The 24,408-nt window shown below is 26.2% G+C and overlaps 4 protein-coding genes across 4 annotated transcripts in view; 2 read left to right on the top strand and 2 right to left on the bottom strand.

The window, feature by feature from the left end:
- The window catches only part of LOC114124288 (PXMP2/4 family protein 3), a 225,254-nt gene that overhangs the window by 194,408 nt on the left and 6,438 nt on the right, over positions 1-24,408 (bottom strand). The gene's annotated exons all lie outside the window — the stretch shown is intronic.
- On the top strand, positions 9,789-12,745 carry LOC114124303 (uncharacterized). Its single transcript, XM_027987512.2, has 2 exons — positions 9,789-9,999; positions 12,018-12,745. The coding sequence occupies exons 1-2, from the start codon at positions 9,976-9,978 to the stop codon at positions 12,567-12,569; spliced, it is 576 nt and encodes a 191-aa protein (XP_027843313.2). The 5' UTR covers positions 9,789-9,975; the 3' UTR covers positions 12,570-12,745.
- On the bottom strand, positions 12,600-14,587 carry LOC126555892 (cuticle protein 16.5-like). Its single transcript, XM_050210876.1, has 2 exons — positions 14,422-14,587; positions 12,600-13,337 (listed from the first exon to the last, which is right to left on the bottom strand). The coding sequence occupies exons 1-2, from the start codon at positions 14,440-14,442 to the stop codon at positions 13,008-13,010; spliced, it is 351 nt and encodes a 116-aa protein (XP_050066833.1). The 5' UTR covers positions 14,443-14,587; the 3' UTR covers positions 12,600-13,007.
- On the top strand, positions 18,155-19,358 carry LOC114124292 (cuticle protein 16.5-like). Its single transcript, XM_027987493.2, has 2 exons — positions 18,155-18,313; positions 18,901-19,358. The coding sequence occupies exons 1-2, from the start codon at positions 18,299-18,301 to the stop codon at positions 19,183-19,185; spliced, it is 300 nt and encodes a 99-aa protein (XP_027843294.2). The 5' UTR covers positions 18,155-18,298; the 3' UTR covers positions 19,186-19,358.

The following is a 24,408-nucleotide window of genomic DNA, read 5'->3' as shown; positions in this document are numbered from 1 at the left end:
ATGATTCATAAAAAGATTTGTATAAGTAGCTTAGAGTTGAAAATCGAATACAATATTTTCCATACTTTTTTCATATATAATGATACCTATCATTGGATTCAAATTTAATACATCCATTATAGTGACTTACTATATAGCAGAGCGTTAATCACTTTACCACTCTTTTTATATTTAAACTTTAAATTTGTATAGTTATCTAATATATATACATAATTACTTGCTAACTATTAACCTAACTCAACGTTCTAAATGTTGATTTAATTTAATTGGCCTTTAACGAATTTTTTAAAATATCTACCACAAATTATCTTTATTTAATAATTAACTGAACCCTATATGGCTTTGCCTGTGACTTATGAAATGGCGGTTTATTTACTCATTCTTAAACTTCGTTAAATATAACCACACACATTATGAACACAGTTATATGTGGTGATTTTGACTACCTCAATATGTGTAAAAATTATGTATATTCAATTGGCAATTACATAATATCTGTTTTATTTTTTTAACCAATATTGTTTGTTTGTATAGATGGTAACTTTATACAAACATGATTTCGTTCTCTAATTGGTTGATTTCAATTTATTTTTATCTAAAATGATGTGTCATATTATTTTTTGACACATGATTGTTAATATCTTAAACAATATTATGTTACACTAACAGGTGTCTATAGTATTCACAAATTTATTATGTTTAAAAAAAAATTGTCTAATTCTAGAGTAAAATACTCTAATTTTACTAATCTTATGTTAATTACCAACTTCCTAATTTTAAACTTACATAGCCAATTTGTCTCTAGTGAACGATATAAAATCGTATGAACTTATTTTTATTTAAAATATACAAGACTTACATTAATGCACCATATTGAATACATATAGTATACACATTTTATATCCTATGTTGAAAAATTAAATTAAGTTATTTGAATCTTATAATAATATGTTTTATTTTTATAACAGAATATAATTTCAGCAATTTTATAAATATAATAATAATATGTTTATAAATTAAATTAAGTGCTAAAAAAGTATGTAATTCTAAAATGGAATGAAAATAATTTAAATTCCAGGAATTCAATGTTTTATTATTGTATAACGTGTATTTTTATGCATTACATTTAAATCATTTTATTATTTATAAATTTAGTTATCGAGGTGCTGTCAGTGAACTGCTTCATTTATAAGCCATTCATGCGAACTTTTCTTTTTTACCTCGTACAAACTTACGTATTTTCTTTGTTAACAGATTTTAAATATATATTTTAAAATAAAAATACAACTTCCTAAAATGTATGTATTTTTATACACTTAATTGAATAATATTTGTAATCCTTATGTTTATATTTAATACCGATTATTATCGTATTCATTTTTAGAATAATATATTATGTTAATAATAATACTTCTGTGTTCGCATAACATTTATGTAACTATAATTGCCCATATGTTGCGCCGTTTTTACTTATTAATCTTAACTCGAATAGACAATTTGTATCTTACAAACAACTTAAAACACTTAGATCTTAGACTGATTTTTATTTAAAAAATAAAAGACTTACATTAATGCATAATGTTGAATACATGATACATACTTCTTATATCTAACGATGTAAGATTAATTTACTTCATGCACGTTTCAATATAATGAAATTGAAACTAAAAATGAAAAAATACATTTTTATTCACAAACTATTACGAGTATAATAGAATTTATTACATAAAAATTACAGAGTACACTATAATATTAAAAATAAATATTCAATGAATACATTAATAAAATTAATTGTTTGAAAATTAATAAATTATAAACGTATAAAAACTATCAGTATTATATATCATTTAAAAACATATTCTTACTACCTATATATTATACGAATATATTGACACGATATTGCTATATAATTAAAACATAATTTTTAGAATATTTATTCCCATGAGAAATATCTACTCAAATTATTAATATATTTGTGTAGATATTAAAATACAACATTTGTTGGTAATCTTATAAGCTATTTTTTTATATAATAGGTATATAACCTAACATAAGCGGTAATCACTGACGGATAGTAAAAGTAATCCATAATATTATAGTCTTTTTGGTGGTTGTAAGTTTTTTATTATCTCTATAATATTATTTGAAAATACATTCCATGCTAAATGTAATATAACTTATTAATTTTTAAGTAATTATTATAATAGGCACTAAACTATTACATGTGTAATATTTGTTATATATTTATTTTTATTTTAACGTATTAATACGAATACTTGTAACCATGTTTTTCGACAGGTTCGTAAGAATGTAATACGTCATAACCAGTCAGATAACGCGTAGTTGGTGGAATCACTATTTCAGCTGAAACGGGTGCCTTATTATAATATTGATATGCGTATGGATACGGTTTGATTGGTACTTGCACTTGAGGGTTTATGTAATATTGACCAGAAACGACCAATACCACAGTAGTCAACCACAAACATAGCTGAAATGTATAAAAATGTATTAAAATATTCATGAACGTATATAAACTAAAAAAAATATATTATTATTATCATTTGTTAAAAGTTATAAATTATCAAGGATAGGAGAAATAAGAACTGTACACAATATATACTATTCATAACAAAGCACTGATGATAGAGAAATGTGTTAACTGTATATCTGCAAGAGTTAAAATAATATTATTTATCATATTTCTTTTTTAGATTTTGAATGAAATTATTAAGGTAGGTATTGGATTTATAGTGATAAGTATTTTTATTTTTTTGCATCAATCATCAGGTCATCACCTTTTGAAAAAATACAATTTTGAATATTAATAAAACACTAATTTTAGACAACATAGATTTCATTATATTGTGGATACTAAGATACTTATAATATTTTCATCATCAAATATTTATGGTAATATTTATTTAACTTCAATACATCATATAAATTGTTCTTATTGTAACTAAGAAAAAAATTGAGTATAAATCCATATTAATTTTTATAAGCGTTTGAAGTTACAATTTTTATGAATGTCGTAAAAATGATCAAAATATGATAGTTATCAATTTTGAAAATAAAATCCAAATTTTGAATATTTTTTTTAAAACAATATTATACTTCATAACATTTTATTGTAGGTTGAAAATGCTATTAAAAAATTTTATTTTTAATTCTACTCCCTTTTGAAAATACTTAACTAGTCGTTTAATTACATTTTACGCGTATTTTAATTGATTTGACTATTTGTGTTTGTTTATTTATTTATTATTAAGGACGCGGTGAAAGATGCCATAAGTTACATTACAAGGTACTCTGTTAAATAAAGGTAAAACAATATAATAAAATAATTTTGTTTATTGAAAAATTACCATAATATAAACGTGATGTGTAATTACTTAAGGAATTTCCTAGAAAACCTTACTATAAAATATACATAAATAACTTTATATATTTTGTAGGGTGCTCACGAATTGCCTCTCAGCTGACCCTTGAATTACCTCCCGAAAAAAAGTATTCAAAAAAATAGAGACCCTTGTACTGGAATCGCCTCCGATAGCTATAATTAATCGATTTAGGTATAACCTTACATATTATAGATTAATAGACATATTAAATAAATTGAGAAAATAAATGATAATATAATATAATTATAATATTTTATTAAATAGACTGACAGCTGTAATAATAAATATAGGCAATATATGCAATTATTTATATTTATATTTATTAGACGATGTGAAAAATACCAGAGTAGAAATTTAAAAGAAAAAAAAATATAAGTATTTTAGTAAATAGACTGACAACTGTAATAATAATTAATAATCAACTTCAAATAAATGATAAAAATAAAATTTTAAGTTTGTTGTTTTGTATTATCTTATCTTAGCTTTCGTGGTTTGAATTTATTTGCTAATGATTTTAAGTATTGAAATTGCATTCGTGTTTAATTTTTCAATTAAATTATTAATAAAATTTGTTTTATTTTTTGTAGTTGTCCTTATAATATTGGTTTCTATATTTAATGATTAAATAATATTACTGTATTTAACTGCATTGATTTTAATACATTCAAAAATTTGTAAATATTAGGGTAAGTTGCTGACGAAAAATTAGAATTATATTTACTGTGAAATAATTCACAAGCGTTAGTAGACTTTTGTGCACTAGATGTCATTTCAGCCCATATTTTCGGTGGAAAATATTAATATTTTTGAACATTAAGGAAATCTACATAATCAATAATACCTACACGTAAAACTATCGATAATCTAAGTATGCTATAAGAGGCAATTCGAGTGAAAAAAAGCTACCTACTTAAATTTGGGAGCCAATTCAAGTGTCGCCTAAATAATAAAACTAGTTGAAACTATAGAATTAATGTTTGTCTAAAAATAATAATTATATATTATAATATATATATATATATTTTTTAAATTAATTATTGTCCAATAATATTTAATTATTAACTGAGTTTATATATGATTTCTAAGATTATTATATTTAATATTATTTTATATTTACTTGCGAATTGCTATTCGTTATTAAACAATGTATTGTCGTGTTATTTAATTATGAAATCGGATATAACAATATTAAAAACAATATATTTCACCTATATTTGCATTTACATTTACAATCACATGTTCATTGTTATTTTTTTTTCTTAACTTCTAGGTATTATACCAATGCATAACTAAATTGTTATTATTATTATTATTATTATTAATAGTAACTTTTATTTTTTTGCTATATTTTATCAATGTTATATAATAATTATAAAATTATTATGTATCGAATTCGGTCATGGTTGTCGTAAATGTAATGTATTTATAACTTTTAAGGTATATTATTTTTTTCGATGTGCATCGTCATTATAAACTGATATTTTTTATGCGTTTTAGACAATTTGTTATAACAATTTATTTTAATGTTTAATATAATTTTTCGTTTTTGTATATTATTATGGTGCTATAATGATTGTATTATACTAAATTGTGTATGTATGATGTGCTGATTGTGCTGAGTAAAATATATAACAATATAATAGTCAACATATAATTTTTTATAAATGGGTTATTGTAAATAGCAGAATGTTCAATTATTTATTTATTTCATAGTATTCACGTATATTTAGGAAATAGGTAGTAAAAATTGAATTGAATTGATTAACCGAAAAAATAATTTTACATAATGATATAATATAATATTATGGACGATAGTAAATTATTATCGTTCAATTATTACTGAAAAGTTAAAACTACTAAAACTAAATATTTAATTTTAAGTACCTATACAAATTATTTGCAATATATTTTATGGATTGTTTTGATATTATAAAATAAAAATATCTTAGTGTATCGATTTTCAAAATGTTATGTAGAAAAACCACGTCTAGTAGAAACGATTTAATACGAGTAATTGAGGTAAGTATTGATGATAATAAAATTGTCGTTTTCGCGATGGGCAAAATATTCATGAATGAACGATTAGACTACGAAAGAGAAATATAATTTGCTGTTTATTATTTTATTTTTTTGTTTACCATCAGATATTCATCAAATTTTTATTAATTGTCAGTGATATAATAATATTATTTTATAAGCGCGATAGATTACAGTCATTACAAAATATATCACTATCTCACACAGACCGATAGTCAATCAATGGTACTGATCATAGAGACTATAATATTATATGTTATATAACTGAGCACGTGTGAATAATAAAATAAAAGTAATAATATGTATATGTATAATAATGATTCTTACCGATTGTAAACTAATCATATTTAAAAGATCGATTTTCTGTCGACGACTTGTCACGCTCGTTTTTTGTTTTTGAAGACTGCTACAGCAGCACTTGGTGAACAAAATCGTTGAGACGACGCGATGGCTCATTTATAATAACCACCTACCAACATTATACTTATATACAATATAATATATTGCTATATAATACAGGATAACTATAATGATATCGTCTCCCGCTCTAACTGTAAATACGCATCGTATCGTATTATTCGCTGCCACCGTCGTAATACTATAATAAAGTATTATAGACATCGCATTATACGATTTTGCATTACAATACATCGTAGCTTTGTATTGTCGCTGGACTCCCAAAAATACAATAGGTATACCTCCCCTAGGTTATCTTATATTATTGTAATATACTATATAGGCTGTACGGTGCATATCGAATCGACCACATTGTAGGTACGTCGCCACGATAACCGCGATTGTAAATATCGCGCGCGTGGACGGGAACATTTTCATCCTAAAGTAAGATTCCATTTTTCTCCACTGTATGTTTTAATCAAAAAAAAAATAATAAAAAAAAAAAAAATAAATAAATAAATAATAATAATAATAATGAAATGTACTTTCCATCTTCCTCTACATATTTTTTTGATTTAGAATCATGTTTATTTTCATTCCAATGTTAAGATCATTATTTTTTTTAATGATAATAATTTATTTTATTTGTTTCGTGTGTGAAATTATAATTCAACAGTTATTTTTCATTCATATATGGTATAAGGGTTTTAGCACTCCTAATATTAATAGTACTTTATAGGCACTATATAAATGACTAATTTTTTTATTTAATTTTATATCATTATAGCTCTAAATTATTTAAAAGAAAAATAATTTTTATTGTAATATTCATTTGATATTGTACAGCAGAGTGTATAATATTAAAATATAATAATATTGAAAAATACTCTTAGATACAAAATAATAGATGTCTATTTACTTTTTTAGGTTAGTAAGAGTGAATATTTTTTATTTTGGTCTTTGAGTAAAATATATAGTGGAATAATACGGTGGCTATCAAATTTTTGGAGAAAAATGGCTATGGCTATTAAATAAAATAATTTAGATAACAACAAATCAAAAATCAAATGGTCCAGCCTGTAAACCATGATACTTTAGACCTGCAGTGGTTTCTCAAATAACGAGTTGCATACGATCAAACATCGTGGTAAGTAGGTAATTTTTTTAAAAATAATAAATTATAAAAAGAATGTCGATAGATACATGCAAAATAAATAACCGAATTATTTGAAATAAAAATTGTAACTTTTTTTTTTAGCAACTAAATTTCTTCTAAATCACGAGATTTATTTTTAAAATGTTAACACATTTATAGATATTATTCAAGCTTAAAAAAATGTAGGTTTTATCGATCACACTGAACTATTAAAAATGCCATTGGAATAATAGAATTATTAATTCAATAATTTATATTGAAAATATAAACCAATAAAAATTAGGACTATTTTCGAATTATTATAATTTTGTCTTAATCATATTTTTTTTCAAGTGTCGTACAATAACTTAAAAAGCTCTGCATACTATAGTTTGAAAACCACTGATTTAGACATCATAATTTTATAAAGGTAATTTTATGCCATTGTCGTCAATTTTGAGTTTGCATGAAGTGTTGATTACGATAATTATTAATTAGCACTTGAGATGATCGGTTTGTTGTTTGCCTTTGTACTATGACGACGACGACGACGACCCGTCTCGTATTTATTGTTATTAATACGCCCTTGAATTTTATATACCTAGCATGTGAACGAATCTGTAAAGAATAATGGCGTTATTTTCGTATCTTAATAATAATATATACTGCAGGTATCATAATAACGATGTAATACAATGTTAACCAGGGGAAAAATGAAGTTATTGAACTTGACGCCCGTAGCGGCGAGCGACGACGGTCGAAAGCAGCACGTGGGTTATTTACCTTTTACCTGCAAAACAATTGAATTTCAAAGAATATCATATATACAACGCTGAGATGTATACGTTTTTGAACTCATAATTCGTGAGAAAAAAATAATAACCACTATAATAATAGATAATATGATACCGATTTTTGTATATTATTTTTAGAAAATATTCTACTTTTAACTTTAGTAAAATTTTGGGAACAGTTTGAAATTATCTTTATTATTCTTCACAAATTATTATGATTGCAGACCACAGAATTTTAAATATATCACCGTCACTAAGGTAGTCAGATGGTGTCCTTTTTCGTACTTATACCTAATACCAACTATAAATTATTATAGTGATTTTAATATCTATGTAAGTACCGGATGTTGTAAAATGATACTTACGAGTCTATAGTATTATAGATGATTATTATTATTATTATTTTTTTTTTATTATGATTGTTATTTTAATCTATACATATTACACAAAATTTAAAATTTGATGCCTCTTCTATTGCCACAAGAAAAACATCATATATTATAGCTTTCAGGACGATTATCATTTTATATCTCATCTTGTAGTTTTATTTTTTTAATCTACAAGCTCCAAATAATCTTCATTAAAATCTCCAGTATGTATGGAGTACCACGCAGTACTGGCGGCGATCATTATACGATAAAATAAACCATCGTAATTGGATACTATCACAATAATCCTAATTTATTTAACTAATTAATTAATATTATTGCCCTCGATATACCTAATAGAATTTTAGAATAATAAAATAATAATTCTCATCAGGTTTATGCACAGGATCGCGATTTGTTCATAATTATTATAACACCTACTACGCGCTATTAATATTGTTATGTCGAGGTTATAGGCATAATAATTGACTTAAAATCGAAAATGTAGACCATTGTGTATTGTATCATCCTATCAATGCGAGCTTATAAAACTTCTAAGATTTTCGCCAACAATACGTCTGCTACAGGGCATTATTGGGTGAAGCATCTACTTTTGTTACAACACCTGCAAATAACAGTAAACGTGATACAAATATTCAATAATGAAATAAGTGATAAGTTTTTTATTTTACTGACTATATGAATAGTATGATAATTTAAGTTTTAAAATTTTACAACCCAATGTAATGCGATTGTGCTAGATACCTTATACTATTTTTCTGCCTCCCATTTCTTTTATTTTGTTCATAATATTATACACTCAATACGTGTTCCATGAATATAATTTTTAATTTTCAAAAAACCAATTATAATGGTTTTTTTTTTTTTGGTTTCAATTAAAATAAACATAAATAATTTAAGTTCTAATATTCTTAATAATCTTAAATGCATTTTTATATACTAGTTAATGAAAATTATATAATATTAATTGATATTTCATATGTTATACGATAGAAGTGATATAATATAATATGTGTTATGATAATTTAAAACTATATGATATAATGTATTTTTTTTTTAATATAATATAAACTAATATAATCGAAACTCATACATTTATACACGAAAGAGGGTTTGGTTCTCTACATTGGAATCAAGTTATACCTACAACATTTATTTTACAATATCATAAAAGTAAAAATGATATAAAACATATTATATCATTTAGGTACTATAGTAAATAGAATTTATACCCATAAGTTATTTTGTTACATTATATTATACATTTATACATGAATAAGATGATTCAGTATTTTTTACTTTTATATTTGAGTTGTTTATGAGAAATTTAAAAATAAATATTGTCATTTCTTAAAATTATATAATACATTTATACATTCGAATACTCGATACTTGTTACCAAATGTACAAATTACGTATATATTTAGTGTACTTAAATATAGATGGAGACGCATATGCTAAACATTTATTAGAATTGAATCGTTTTTCTTAGAAAGTTAAAATTAATAATTTTTTGGATATAGTTGATCATTTTCATATATATGTATAGAATAATAATCATGAAGTTTAACAGTTTTGTGAATTATACTCTATGAATTGTTAACTTGTAAGGTGATTACAATTTATAGCGTTCAAACCTGAGAAATCGCGAGAAGATCATTGGATGCTCAATATAATGTGCACCGATGTTTTTCCACTACCCCACTCTTTATAAATATTTTCAGTATAAATTGGGCATTGTGAAAATCGGCCACAACACTACACGAAGAGATCTTCCTGTAAGCACGACTATAGCTGTGTTGTAATTCGTATAAGCAACTATGAATACATCAATGCATCTAAACGTAAGTCTAACAGATTTTAATAATTAACATCATATTATTATTCGTTTATAATATCTTCGTACTTGCATCGCTTATGTAAAGAAAAATTAAAATTATATTTAATAAAGAGGTCCACAATATCGTAATTATACCAAAGGTAATTATTAGTTAGGTATTAGGAAATTGTTTGTACTGTAGGTAGGTGGTTTATAATTAATTATTATTAATTTAATATTGTTTGATTTTTTAACGATACTATCAAAAATTTAGAAATAATCGTTGTTACAAAACAAATTCATTGGACAAGAACTGAAGTGTAACCGGTTACCGGTTGTTGTTGTTGTTATTATTATAAGTACATAATAAATTAATATACACCTTCGCAAAATAACACCCACGAATGGAGAAATCTTTCTAGGTGTACCTACTTTTCTACATTTCTCTTATAATCGCATGTTGATAAAATATTTAAATTGCTAGTTTATAGGTACTTATATTTTTATAATGCGACATAACATTTAAATTAAAAATTTACTACGTAACTCCCATGACTATATTTAAATGCAATTTAAAACAAGATTCATATTATTGAATCAAATACCCGATTTATGAAGTTTGTTTTGAAGTCCTAGTAAAAAATTAATGGCTTAAATTGTTATTTAACTTGATATGCTTATACCAATACACGTATCTTAAGACTAATAAATCATTTAACATATACTTAATCGATGTATTTTTTGTACAATTTTATCGAGTACAATAATAATTTTATTTTGACACTGTTAAGTCAACATTTTTCCTGAAAACAAAGTTTAAATAACATACAACTAATTTAATAAATTTGTATTTACTTTGTTAGATTCAAACAATTGCACAAATAATAATAGAAAAATGAATAAATAAAAGAATGGTAAATTTTAAATAATATGTTTATTTTATAATATACGCCTTTATTACATTTGTTTGACGTTATGTCACATCCAGTAGTACATAGTAGCTTAAGATAATTGTACACATATTTTGTCGAGTACATATTTTACACAGGCTTAAAGAACTATATTGTTGGCATATTTATTTTATTTGTTTAATGCTGAAAATGTAATTTAAAAATATTATGTAATTTAATAAATTGTTAAAAATCCAGAATAAAATCTATCATAAGATAGATTTTTGTTTTAACTGTCTTATTTTTTTTATTATTATTATTATTTGAACAACAACACAGTACCTATGTATCTGTTTTCGTATTTCAAGTATATATTGCTTATCTGAATGTAATTAATGTTTACATTTTCATAAAAGACATGTTTTTATCGGTACACTGAATATTTTATAATTTTAACTACTTAAAGAAAATGTTAAAGTTCATAGTTAATGTTTATTAACCTACATAAAATAAGTATTTCGTTCATTAATTTTATAGTTATTTTATTTATTGCATAATATAATATTACGTATTGTAATATATTACAAACATGCTCTTTATATTGGTTGCTTATTTGAAACTTACATTCAAGTAGATTTACTAATAATAGGTATGCAAAAAGTGTTATCTATGTTTAAAGATCAATCATATTTTTAAGATTGAGAATTTAGAACCAGTGTATGTCGGTGCAATATTATTATGAAGTAAATTGTAAAAATTTGCGAGTAAAGTTATGAGGACGTCGTATTTTGGATATTGTCTTTGTCTCACACGCGTGTAACATAGCAGCACATCTATGTTCCGAATTTTCACTTAATTTATTTGAAGTTAATTTTAGAGCAAATTTACCCATTGTTGTATAAATAATAAAGGCGAATATAAACTGAGCTCAGCGAATAGATTTTTTCATATTTCAATCAGTTTATATTATTTTCTAAAAACTCGATTGTACGACGCGCCGTAAATCTACTCTAATTATTAACCTTATATAAACTCAATATCCAAGCAACCGTCGGTCGTATTGTTCATATTTATTTTTCAAATCACACTCGTCGTGACTTAATATATCGAATTCAATCTTTCGTTAAACCTGCATTAATTTTTCCCGTTACAGATGACCAGTGCAATATTAGTAGCGGCGATGCTCGCCGCAGTCGTCGTCGTCGTCGCGGAAGCGGCTGCGATCCCGCAACTTCCGCAGGCGGCTCAGTTCGGACCGGAAGCCAGAGGATATGCGCCCGGTTACGGTTACGGCGGCGTCCAAGTGCCGGTTAGCGTGCAGGCCACACCAGCCGTCGGAAAATCGGTGCACCTACACCAACACCATCAGCAGCAGCACTACTATGCGGACGCATCCGCACCGGTGGTGGTCGGTTACGCTCCGTCGGCCGTCTACAAACCTGACCTGTCGGCGTACGCGTACGGCGCATCGCCGGACGTGGAAGCTCTGCGCAGGTTCGACCCTGTGGTCCGGCCTGTGCAAACGGTGGTGCCAAAGGTGACGGCCGTCGAGCCATCGGTGACCGTGCAAAAGTCGTTTGTAGACGTGCCCGTCGTCCATCACCACGGCCACCGTTTGGCGTACGTCACGGCGGCGGGGACGGCCGCGGTGGTGTCGGCCGACTACGCGGCGCCGTACTACAACTATCAGGTGGTTGACCGATGAGCGAAAATTAAAAACGAAAAATGTATCATATTTTTTTTTTCTCCTGAACGTTTATTATTATAATGATATTGTATAATTTATATACATTTATATATATTGTTAAAACGTTTTACGCCACTGTAGTGGGTCGTAAACATATTATATTACAATGATTAAATTTAAATAATTTTTCATTATATTCGTGTGTATTATATTACATTTTGCGTTTACAGTCGCGATACGCATTGTCTTCGTATTGCGGTGACGTTTACAGAGTTTTTAAGAATTATATAATAAAACTATATCAATCGTATGATATTGCGTTATTACAATGCGATCTAAATAATAGGTAAAAATTTGATAAGAATCGGTGTAGCGTTGTTTGTGATCTCATCGTTGCGGCCGTTTGTTGTTCGTAATCGTGTCGATTGCTTTGTGGTGGTCGTCGAGACAGCTCCTTTACAGGTAAGCCGGAACTCCGTAGGGGTAGTAACCGTAAGGGGAAGCCGCGTAGGGTGCCGCGACGTAAGGGGAGGCTGCGTAAGGTGCTGCAGCGACGTATGGGGCGGCTGCGTAAGGCGTTGCGACGTATGGAGCGGCGGCCACGACTGGAGCAGCAGCTGGCACGACTGGAGTGGCCACACTGTGGGCAACGCTGTGCGAAGTGAACGAGCTAGCGTACGGAGCGGCTACTGCCACTGGAGCGACGGCGGCGGCTGGCACAAGTCCAGCAGGTTTGGCAGAAGCGGTCATCATGGTGGAAGCGAACACGGCGACGGCGGCTAATGTCTAAACGAAATATAAAACACACAAATCATAAGTAATAACTAATCATAATATGTTGACTGTGGCGTGCTCGGTTTTTTTGAGAGAGGAAGGATGCAAGATATATTATGATTTTGGACTATTGGAGACGACCTTATAACATATAGAAAAAAATTTATATATTTACATTTACCCACGGATGATATAGTTAAGTAAAATAATATATAATTGATAATTTATCCAATAACTTAATTTATGTAAAAAAATAAAATTTACATGTAAAAAAAATATTGAAAACATGAACTTAACGATGAATTATGAAAAATCATTAAATAAAAAGTCCAAAAACGACGGGGGATACGACAACTTCGTTCTTATGTCATTAAACGTTAATATTAGTAAATTTTATATTATTTTATTGTTGTCCGATGTACTGTGATTTTATTAAGGGGTACGGAATAGGCAAATTGTATACTGAATACGTAAGGATAACTATCGAAAATCGTTAATTATAAAAACAGAATTTGTAGTCGTTTAAAACATGATGTAGCATGATAAGAAGTCTATTATATCGAGTAATGATCAAGTTGATTTTATAACGATATAAATTTCAAAAATTATTTATACTCAAAATTGACACAAGGAGCAAAAGATTGGCCATACAAATACACATCATGCTTTTAAACTTCAGTAAATTTAATTTTTTTTATTAAGTGCCATGATTGTACACTAGTTTAAAGTTAAAAATCGTTTCTTCGAATTAATTAAGTAGTTGTTAGAAAATATAAATAAATTTTCGCTTTTTAAAAACACCTAATATTACAAATGCATTTTTTCTTTTGATAATAAGAATCTACATTTTTCAAAATGTGTAGTAAATTAACTGATTTTATAAACGATATTTGATATTTATTTCATAGTAAAAGAAGTGTGATGCGTAAATTAAGTTACTTAATAAACCTCTTTTGGATTTTATTAAATTTATAACACGCAAACATGTCTTAAAAAATAATTACTACACTTGACGTATTTGGTTTTCAAATCGATATCGTTTTAATACTTAAATGTTAGAATTAGAAATAAATTAATACAGCTGTTAAATACTTACGATTTTCATGATGGCGTTCATTTTTGATATTTGTTTGGTTTGGTTGGTTGATGATTTGAAAGAAGTTGATATTGCTTTGCAAACTGCTGTTTTGCGAATGATATTTGGATAGAGATGGACTTGTGCTTATATACTGATCGATGACATTACTCAAGTGTCCCACTCGTCAAATTTTGCAGGTGACCGTATCATTAAATCGTTCAATCGTATTTACATTGAATTTCGTATTGTAAAATTAAATTATTTGGCATTGACTCAAACAGAGTTACAATAAGACGCATATTATATAATTCGGACTACGCCACGATGTATGGATATTGAATATTAATCTGGAATTGGGTTACTGATAAAATATTCTAAAAACGCATTTATTATAAGGTCGTACAGTGGCCATATTTATATTCTATGAACGAAATAATTGTGCTGGTTAAAATGAATTACTTCATAATATTACCTTCTATACCTATTTAGGATCTACTGTCTACGGAGATGCATGTTTATTTTACGAATGCACAATATATTAGTCTTCTTATAGCACTATCTATAAGTAATGAATTAATGACTACGATATTGAACTTATCTAAAGGCATAAATATTTATATTATTGTAGGTACATGATAAATTAAGAAAAAAATATCATAATTGATTAACACTAACTTAGTGATCTATTTATTAATATATAAAAAACTAGTTGAAATTTATAATAATATATTCAATATTGTACACCTTACCACTTACGAGACCAAACAGTCTGCACAGTTTTACTCAGAAATTCTGTACAGCAAAATTTCTACCATTTTAATATTTATTAATACTAAGGTTAATTTATGTTATTTAGTTTCCATATACTCGATAAGTAAAGCATGAGACATGATTTCTATTCTCTATCATTCGTTAAATTTTAGATTCTAAACGAAGTAATGAATGTATTGATTCTACAATGATGTATGTGTGTTTTTGTGCATGTGTACATCATAAAAATTGTTGACACTTTTTTAACTTGAAAATTTAATATAAGGTTTCTTATACTCGTAAGTTGTTCTTATTATAGTTAAAAATATCTCATAAGCGATTTAAATTCAAATTTTTATGAAATATGTCAAAATTGTATATACTTATATCTAAGGTTAAAAAATTCAACACAAAGTTACCATTTGTTTTTCTTCAAATAGTTATAGAGAAAACTCGATAGTCATTATAAGAAAAAATGTTATGAGCATCTGAATTATACATTTTTACGAAATCGCGTAACAATAACGACTTATTTTCAAATGATATTAAATATTTGTTATTATTCCAAAAGTTCCAATTTCATTAGTTATTTAGGTTGGCATTTTCTTTACATAATTTAATATAAAAAATATTTCGCTTATTTTAAGGTTATAACCATTCGTTTATTTAGGGGTTTATTTTTATAAATATTGATAAACTTATTTTAGCTAAGTCAAAATACTTCTAAATTTAATACAAAGTTTCTCATGAGTTAGTCTTATGGAAATTTAAAAATTATAAGAATATATAACCACAATTATTTTTATTAACGTTTAAAATTCAAATACTGTCAAAATCATAAATATTTGCAAATTATTTTGTAGTTAAAAATTTATAAAAAATGTTGTATAATTAGCTAAGAGTTGAAAATTTAATACAAGATTTTCCATAAGTTTGGCTTTCTATAATTATAAAAAAAGTTGATTATTGGCCAATTAAAAAAATGTTTATCTAATGCTTAAATTTTTACGAAATCAAATATTCACGTGTAAAATAACGAATTTATTTACAATCTAATAACTTTAAATTTTTGTTATAGTTAAAAATTACTAGCCGTAGAAACTTGAAACATACACCAGTTGTTTAAATCGGAATTTTCTATACATGATTTAATTTTGAGGTATTATGGTCATTAAAATATAAATCATGTTGTTCATCTTCCAGTGGAAAATATATATCCTAGGCTGAAAAATCTTCTCCGTTCAGAAATGTTTTTCGCATACAATGATACATGTAATTTCATTCAAATTTAATACATTTTATAGTGACCTACTCTATATCCTAGGTCCACTCGATACCTACTGTATAACATAGTGTTACCCACTAGACCCCCCCTTTTTTAGATTTTGAGTGGATCAATGAATTTGTTTATTTTACAACTATGGTATTTATCCAAGTAATGATCAAACTTATTGTTCCTATAATTATTCTCAAAAGTTCTAGTTTGACTATAACATAGATTTTACATTAAATTATAATTCTGACTTTAGGTTGAAAATAAAATATTTTGTTCGCTTGTGATTGTTATATTTATTTATTTTTATTAATTAACTCTATCTTTTGATGTTTAATCTAAATTAGAACTTATTTTATTGTAAAACTTTACGTAGGTGTTAAGAATATTGAACATGAAAAATAAATATAGATCGCTATAATATTATATTTATAAACTTAAAAATCAATTACCTATTGTTAAAAGAAAAACCTGACATACTATAGCGATAGTAATTGACACAATTTTAAATTCTAAACTTCAACTATACATTCTACGGTATTCATCAGAAAATTGTGGTCACACATTTTTATTATTAAAACGTGTAAATGGAATTTTTTATTGATGTCTTTCAGACAATTCAATTCATATTATTTATAAGTAAACGTTCTTTTAATAAAAACGTAAGTTTTCAGTTATGGTTTTTTATTTTCTTAAATAATTATTATTAGAGGTGAAATATATTTTTATTGAACTTAAAACTAATTATTTTTATTATGATATGAGCACAATATAATGTTATAACTGCTATAGAAAAATCTAATTAAATAAACAGTTCAATGAAAAAAGTACTGTAAAGAAAAGTATTCTTATCAAAAAAATTAATTCCACTCGGGTTATTTTAATCATTTTTTTTATATATATACATATATAGTTCAACTATTATTTCCAATTACTACAATTATTATTATTTTTAACATTGAAGTTTAGCTTATAAACGTATAGATTTTTTTTAATGCACTAATATTTCCACCACCATTTCTTATTTTTTTAATTTTGAAAGCTTGACTTATTAGTCAAAAGTTTGTCTTTTAATTAATTATTAATATAAACCATGTTATATTAATATTATGTATTTATATTTATATTAATAATATAATATGTATTTGTTTTTAATATTTATCAATCTATTTAATAAATGCACATATAAAGTTATACATTTAAAGTAAATAAAATATAAAAAAAAAAAAAAAATTGTACAATAAATAGTATTAAGATAAATCGATAATTCGAAAAAACTAAAATAATTATTAATTATATTATAATATAACCATTCCTGCCGATTTCTCGTCAGTCAAATTGGCAGTCGTACAACGACAATAAATTTCGCCATTTGATATATTGTAAAAATAAAAACAGTATTAGGTATACTCGTAGCAAATCAAAAATGACATAACGATGGATGACGATGACGACTTTTTGATACTGTTCAGATGCAGGTCATTGAGTGTAAGGACGAATAAAAGCGAATCTCGATAATTAAATTGGTAAATGTCCAAAAAATTACAATTGGTCAGAGGAATAGGTATCTACTACTTACATGATGTCGTTGTCGACGTGTTTTACATACTGATCGTAAAATCTATTCGAACGAAGGATTTAACATAATATAATAGCGAAATTATTATTATAATACGTCAACAATGTATAATTGTATTATGACATTGTGAAATCCACCGAGTGTATGTAGAATATTATAATTGACCATCGAACATATGACGGATCGCGATCAGTATAAATAGCGTTCCAAACGGCTGTAAGGCATCAGTCTTTAACTGTCCAATCAACCTACAACAACATATCATCAACAACAACGAAAAACTCAAAATCAAAATGAGCATCAAAATGGTAATCATATTTTTTTACTAATAATCCTTATAACTTCATTTATCATCACTGCATAGGCGTTCGCAAAATACGCGGTTGATGGTCATACTAATTTCTTCAAAATATTTTTATTTACATTATTATTAGAATTACTTAAAAAATTGTATATTTTTTAATGTAAAAATGTATACTCATCTAAGTAATTATCGCAATAACTAAATTTTTTTATTATTATTATTATTTTTTTTTTTTTTTTGAGTGGTAAAAATATTACAATTTAAAACAAAATTTAGTGTTTATGCCAAACTTTTTGATAAAATTGACAAAAGATCATAATGCATAATATGGTTTGTAGATTAAAAACAGCGTGTTGTATTTTTCAATACAATGAATTTTTTTAATTTTTTTTTTTTTTTAATTTTTTTCATTTCGGATTTGCTATATTAGCATACAATATATATTTTATTCCGGAAAGAAATAATCTAGAAAAAGTTCATTATGATAATAATACACTAGCAATTTTGAGACGCAGAGTCGTGTTTTTTTGGATACACCCAACTCGCATGTATTCTATGACATTTTATAATAGTATTCTTCTTTTTTTTCAGTCGCTGTTCGCTATCGTCGCCTGTTGTCTGGTCGCCATGTCCTCCGCCGCCCCGTCCGGTTTGGCTGCCGTTCCCTTAGCCGCTGCCGCACCGGTTGTGGCCGCCCCCGCCCCAGTGGTCACCGCTTACAGTTCGCAGTACGTGGCCAGGAACTATAACGGAGTCGCAGTCGCGCCCGCCGTCGTCCCGTCCGCACCCATCGTCAGCTACCCAGCACCCGCACCCATCTACGCACCTGCCGCATACGCCTACCCGAGTCCCCTAGTTCAAGACTACTTGTTCTAAATTTATTTCAACGCATTTCGAGACTTCGGAGCACACGTAGTATGATATTATATAGCCGTACTATTTCCGTAAGTTGAAGTCTCTCCGTCGTGATTTTCATTCTTATACTTCATTATGCAATCATCTATATGTCATTTATCTGTTATAAATACAATACATTTATTATTAATCTATTTTTGTTTGTTTTTATAATATTCTTGTATACGACTTCTAAAATATGAATAAACGGAAAAGCGTTTACTATTCACAAACCACGAGTTAACAAAATGTGTATATTATTGCTTTTTGTGCTGTACTTACGTAGTTTGATTTTGTATGTAGGTAAGCTACACTGCTGTTGTGGTTTTACAAAAATACCTATTAAGATTATCGGGTTACTACACAGACCCTATTGTAAAGTAAGTTTTAGATATTTCAGTCTGACAGCGTCTTCTAAGAAAACCATTTTAACCAGGAATTAAGAATTTCATGAAATTAAAAAAATATTGATTTGGGGTTACCTTAAACGCTGTTGATGCTGCAGTTAAAATAGAATTTAGTAATAAGTATCTATATACTAATTATGTATATATTACATGATATATAATATAATTTATATATATATTATAAAATTGTTTAAGACTTAAGTGATTTTAGAGGGTAATAATTGTTAAGATCTTTTAACACAAACATTATTATAGTATAATATCATAAATGACAAGAATATAATATATTTATTTATATCATTATGTGCATGGACAATAATATGATTGACTATTTAATGTTAAATGTTAAAATATTCACTTGATAGTGTATTGACTAATTAAGATGTGTGATATTGAGTATAATATGGTTTACAATTATTGAAGAATAAGCACACTTAACGTTAACCTAAAGTAATTAAAAATAAATTGTGAAATCATAAAAACTACTTACAAAATTACTCAACATTTTAGGAATTAGATATCAACTGTTTCCGTCTTTGTCTAACACACGAGGTACATAGAAATTTAGTTCTTTTTTTTGCTAAACATACCAGTTGATTTAGTGAAGCAGTAATACATATTGAAATAGCTTTGAATTTGTCGTTAAGTTCATTTGACATCAGCTTTGAAACAATATATCTCAAAGGTAGTTTTTAATTAAAAGAGGAAATACATTCAAATGTAAGATCAGAATTAAATGATAAAAAAAATACGTATGATAATGAAAACATGTAATTTATTAACAATGTACTTTAATACAAGATCCTACATAAATATTTTCTTGTATTTATAAAAATGAATAAAATAAATAAACACAATTTTTTTATAATAATTTGATGTTTAAATTTTGACTAATTTTGTGAAGGAAATTCGCATATGTATACTGTAAACTTTAAAATTTATAAAATGTCTAATTTGTGTGACTAAGAATTGAATGCTTAATACGAGGTTGTACCAGTAAATCTAAAAAATATAAAAACACAATTATTTTTACAGATTTTTTAAATCAAAAATTTGGAAAAAATTACATATTTTAAAGATAAATAATGATGTTAATTATTTTGTTATAAATCAAAAACATTATTCATGGGGATATACCTACTTATACGTAGACATATAATTAATTTTATTACATTTTATGACATTTTTAAAATATATAAAGTATTTTAAAAATATTACTTATTAATACCATAAAATAATTCACACCATTTTACAGTACTATACATGGGAAAGTACGAAACTATAAACTACAAAATGAAATAACATAAAATGGAGAATGATTTTGAAATTAGAATCAAGCAATAGCATATTTGTGAGAATTTGCTAGTCCATTTTTATATCGTTTAAGTACAACGGTTATCGGCAAAAAATTTTTTAATATGGGTATCTTATAGTAAAATGAAAAAATTATAAAATAGGTTTTTAAATTTTACTATTTTATACGATTTTTTAGTATGAATATTTTAAATATTTTAACGCTGTATTTTTTTATTTTATAATGGCACATGGTAAATCAAAAAGTCATTTATCAGCAAAGTGATGGAAGTATAAAACGTATATAGTCTCTTATAATTTATTTGATAACGTGATATGACGATTTAAAACAATGAGTATATCACTGTTACATTTATTACATAATATAATAAAAAAAACTTATTTAGCTACATAATAGTACGTGTCAATTAAGTGAAATACAAGTTAATACGACTGGATGACAAATCGTCGGTTAGGTACGTGTTTAATTTATTGATTGAATTACGGACGTCATTTTTCTCGAGACTCGTTGGCTTGTAATTAAAAATTCTAACGCAATTTTCATTGAATCCATTTAAAAACTGATATTAAAGTCAATGGCAGCTATTCGCAAATTATCAATTCAAGGGACAACAATCGCACGTACGTAAAATGTCATCACTCGATCTTTAGCTAACAATTATTACCATATTAAATTAATTTATTAGGATACATAATTATATGATACAGAAAACTATATGCCAATAAGTACATACAATTATTAACCTTGATAAAAATATTTATAGTAATAATAAAAGTATAACACATTTTTTCGCAAATGTACATACGTAACTACTAGCGTATAATGGTGCCTAAATACGTATATCATAAATGACAGCCTTCTTCATAGATTTTAAACTGTTGTGTAAAATACTTAAGTATTGCTTTTAATTCCATACTTTAAATTTTAAATTTTAAAGCTCGTATGCAGAATATAATGAAAATTAAACACTCCCCAATTCATATTTCTTAAAAATAAACTGTCACTATTTTTTTTTTTGCATTGATAGCCTTAAGCCCGTTAATTTTTCTTTTATGCAATTTCTTAATAAAAATGTTTCATGTATTTGATGCACCTAATAATATTCTATAACACTTGAATTTATAACTCCTTTTCAAAATAACTTTTTTAAAATACTTATCTTTAAAATATCATGTTGAGATACGATGCCATTCGAGTAAGGCTTAGAGTTTTAGAATCTTGTTTTTTAATTGGTACTTTAAAATATTGACGAAATGCCCAAGTGTAAAAACGACAGTTATATGAAAGTGATCGAATTGAGGGACAACAGACCTCACGTATAGTGTCATAGTTGGCATGCGATAGCAATTTTCAATAAATTATTATGTGTTATATGATACAACAGTGATTAGGTGAATGTATGTATAATATTGAGTATAATTAAAATTATAAAATAGTTTTTTGCAAATGTTATATGATACATATATATGAATCTATAAATAATTATGGTTTCTAAAAACATACATCATAAATAAAAAATTTTTTAATGTACTATTATGAATATTAGTATATTGTGTATATATTAGTACCGGAAAATATGATAGTTCAGAAATTGTCGTGATAAACTAGTAATTGTTGACAATGACTGGAAAGGATAGGCAATGTTGGATATTTCGTAGTTTTATCGATTTTTCCGTATTATATTAGGCAATGTTATAAATCCGAATCAAAACAAATACCAACACCGCTTTATCGGTGATCGATCTGATTATGAAACATAGGTAGGTTATCTATGTATATATAGTAGTGGTCCGTATTACACGTGTATGAAAATACACGTGTAGTTCGCGTAGTTTAAATATACATGTATTAGTTCGTGAGATTAAAGTTTCACGTGTATTTTTAATTCACGTGTATTATTTTATTATACATGTATAAATTCGAGTTATTTAAGTACACATATAAATATATTATAAATAAAAGTTCTTACATTTTTATAAAGTTATAACCCATCAGTAGAGCGCGGATTTATATGCATTAAAAACCAACCGAATATACGTTTAAAAATCTTAAATATACATAATATGCGTGTATATTTTTATGCATGAAAAAAAGAAATATTTATTAAAAATTGGCAAAAAAAAATTAGTTTTTGAACAATAATGAAATAATTTCAACAGTCAATCATGGTCGGAATCGGCCTATTAGGCTTATTAGGCATATCTCATCTTGTACATATATTTTATTTCTCCAATTATTGATCTAAGGTCATATTAAGGAAATTCATATATACCTACAAGTATACCAATTAATATACATATAATATTATATTGATGAGACAAATAAAGAAACAAATGGAAGGTCAAAAAAGAGAAAGAGACCTACAAATACACATTATTAAAAACACTACAATGCACGCTCATTATATAGTAAGCCCGATTATATATTATCGTTTTTATTTTTAATAATTACTAATGAAATTGACAGATTAAAATTTATCGTACTATATAACTGGTATTGTTATATAGACATTTCTCGCAAGTAACTGCACAGTACTGTTTGTGCATTGAAATAGTGAATAGCAAAATGTAATTTTACAACGCAATTTTATTATTGTTTACCTAATTGAAAATAAACGAAACGATGATTTTTTAGATTAAGTTTATGATTTATCTTAAATAGATAATAAGTATTATATTATATTATTCGATTTTTATTTAATTTTTAATGTTATCATCTGCAATGCCTTCTTTTATCAGGAATTGTCATCAATGACACTAGTTATTGACGTTATTCCTTACTAAATTAGAAACTATCGTTATTGTCAACATTGACTAAATGTTATATTTTCCAGTAACGTATATCTACAATTATTTGTAAAATATAAAACTAAAATACTAAAAGTGTTAATTTTGATATGAAACTTATACTTTTAAATTTCAAAGCATGTATGCATTGCAACATATTATCAAAATTAAAAACTCATACATATTGCCATATAACCATCGAGTTATATGTAAATGGAATTTTTATCTCGTAATAAAGATAATTATAATTATTCAAAATAACAATATTACTAATTATCGTCTTAAAAAATTCTGCACACCTCCTTTAAGCGAGTGTTTATGTCGAAAGCATATGTTGGACATGGTATAGTTGTTAACAAGAAGGTGTTTACTAAAAGCATTAGATTATGATAAAACAAAGCATCGCTTATTGGTTATAAATAAGGATCGGATTTTAAAGCATATGCTTCTTTTTTATATATGTGATAGAAAACAATTTTCTATAACATAAATTCGTTTCACGTCATTTTGTTTCTAAATAAACCAATTTATTTTGACTTTTTTTATGTAAATGATTTTTTTGTTTTTTTCAATTACTCCAGTTGTGAATTTTTATTTGTTTATCATGCTATTGTAATAAAAATAAATGTAGAAATGTAAAAACCCAGCATGCGGATATTTATTGTTTTCGTTATCAGCTTATTTATTAAATTGATTA

Source organism: Aphis gossypii, chromosome 1, assembly GCF_020184175.1.
Source record: "Aphis gossypii isolate Hap1 chromosome 1, ASM2018417v2, whole genome shotgun sequence".
Classification (NCBI taxonomy): Eukaryota; Metazoa; Arthropoda; class Insecta; order Hemiptera; family Aphididae; genus Aphis; species Aphis gossypii.
This window is presented reverse-complemented; position numbering and strand designations above follow the sequence as displayed.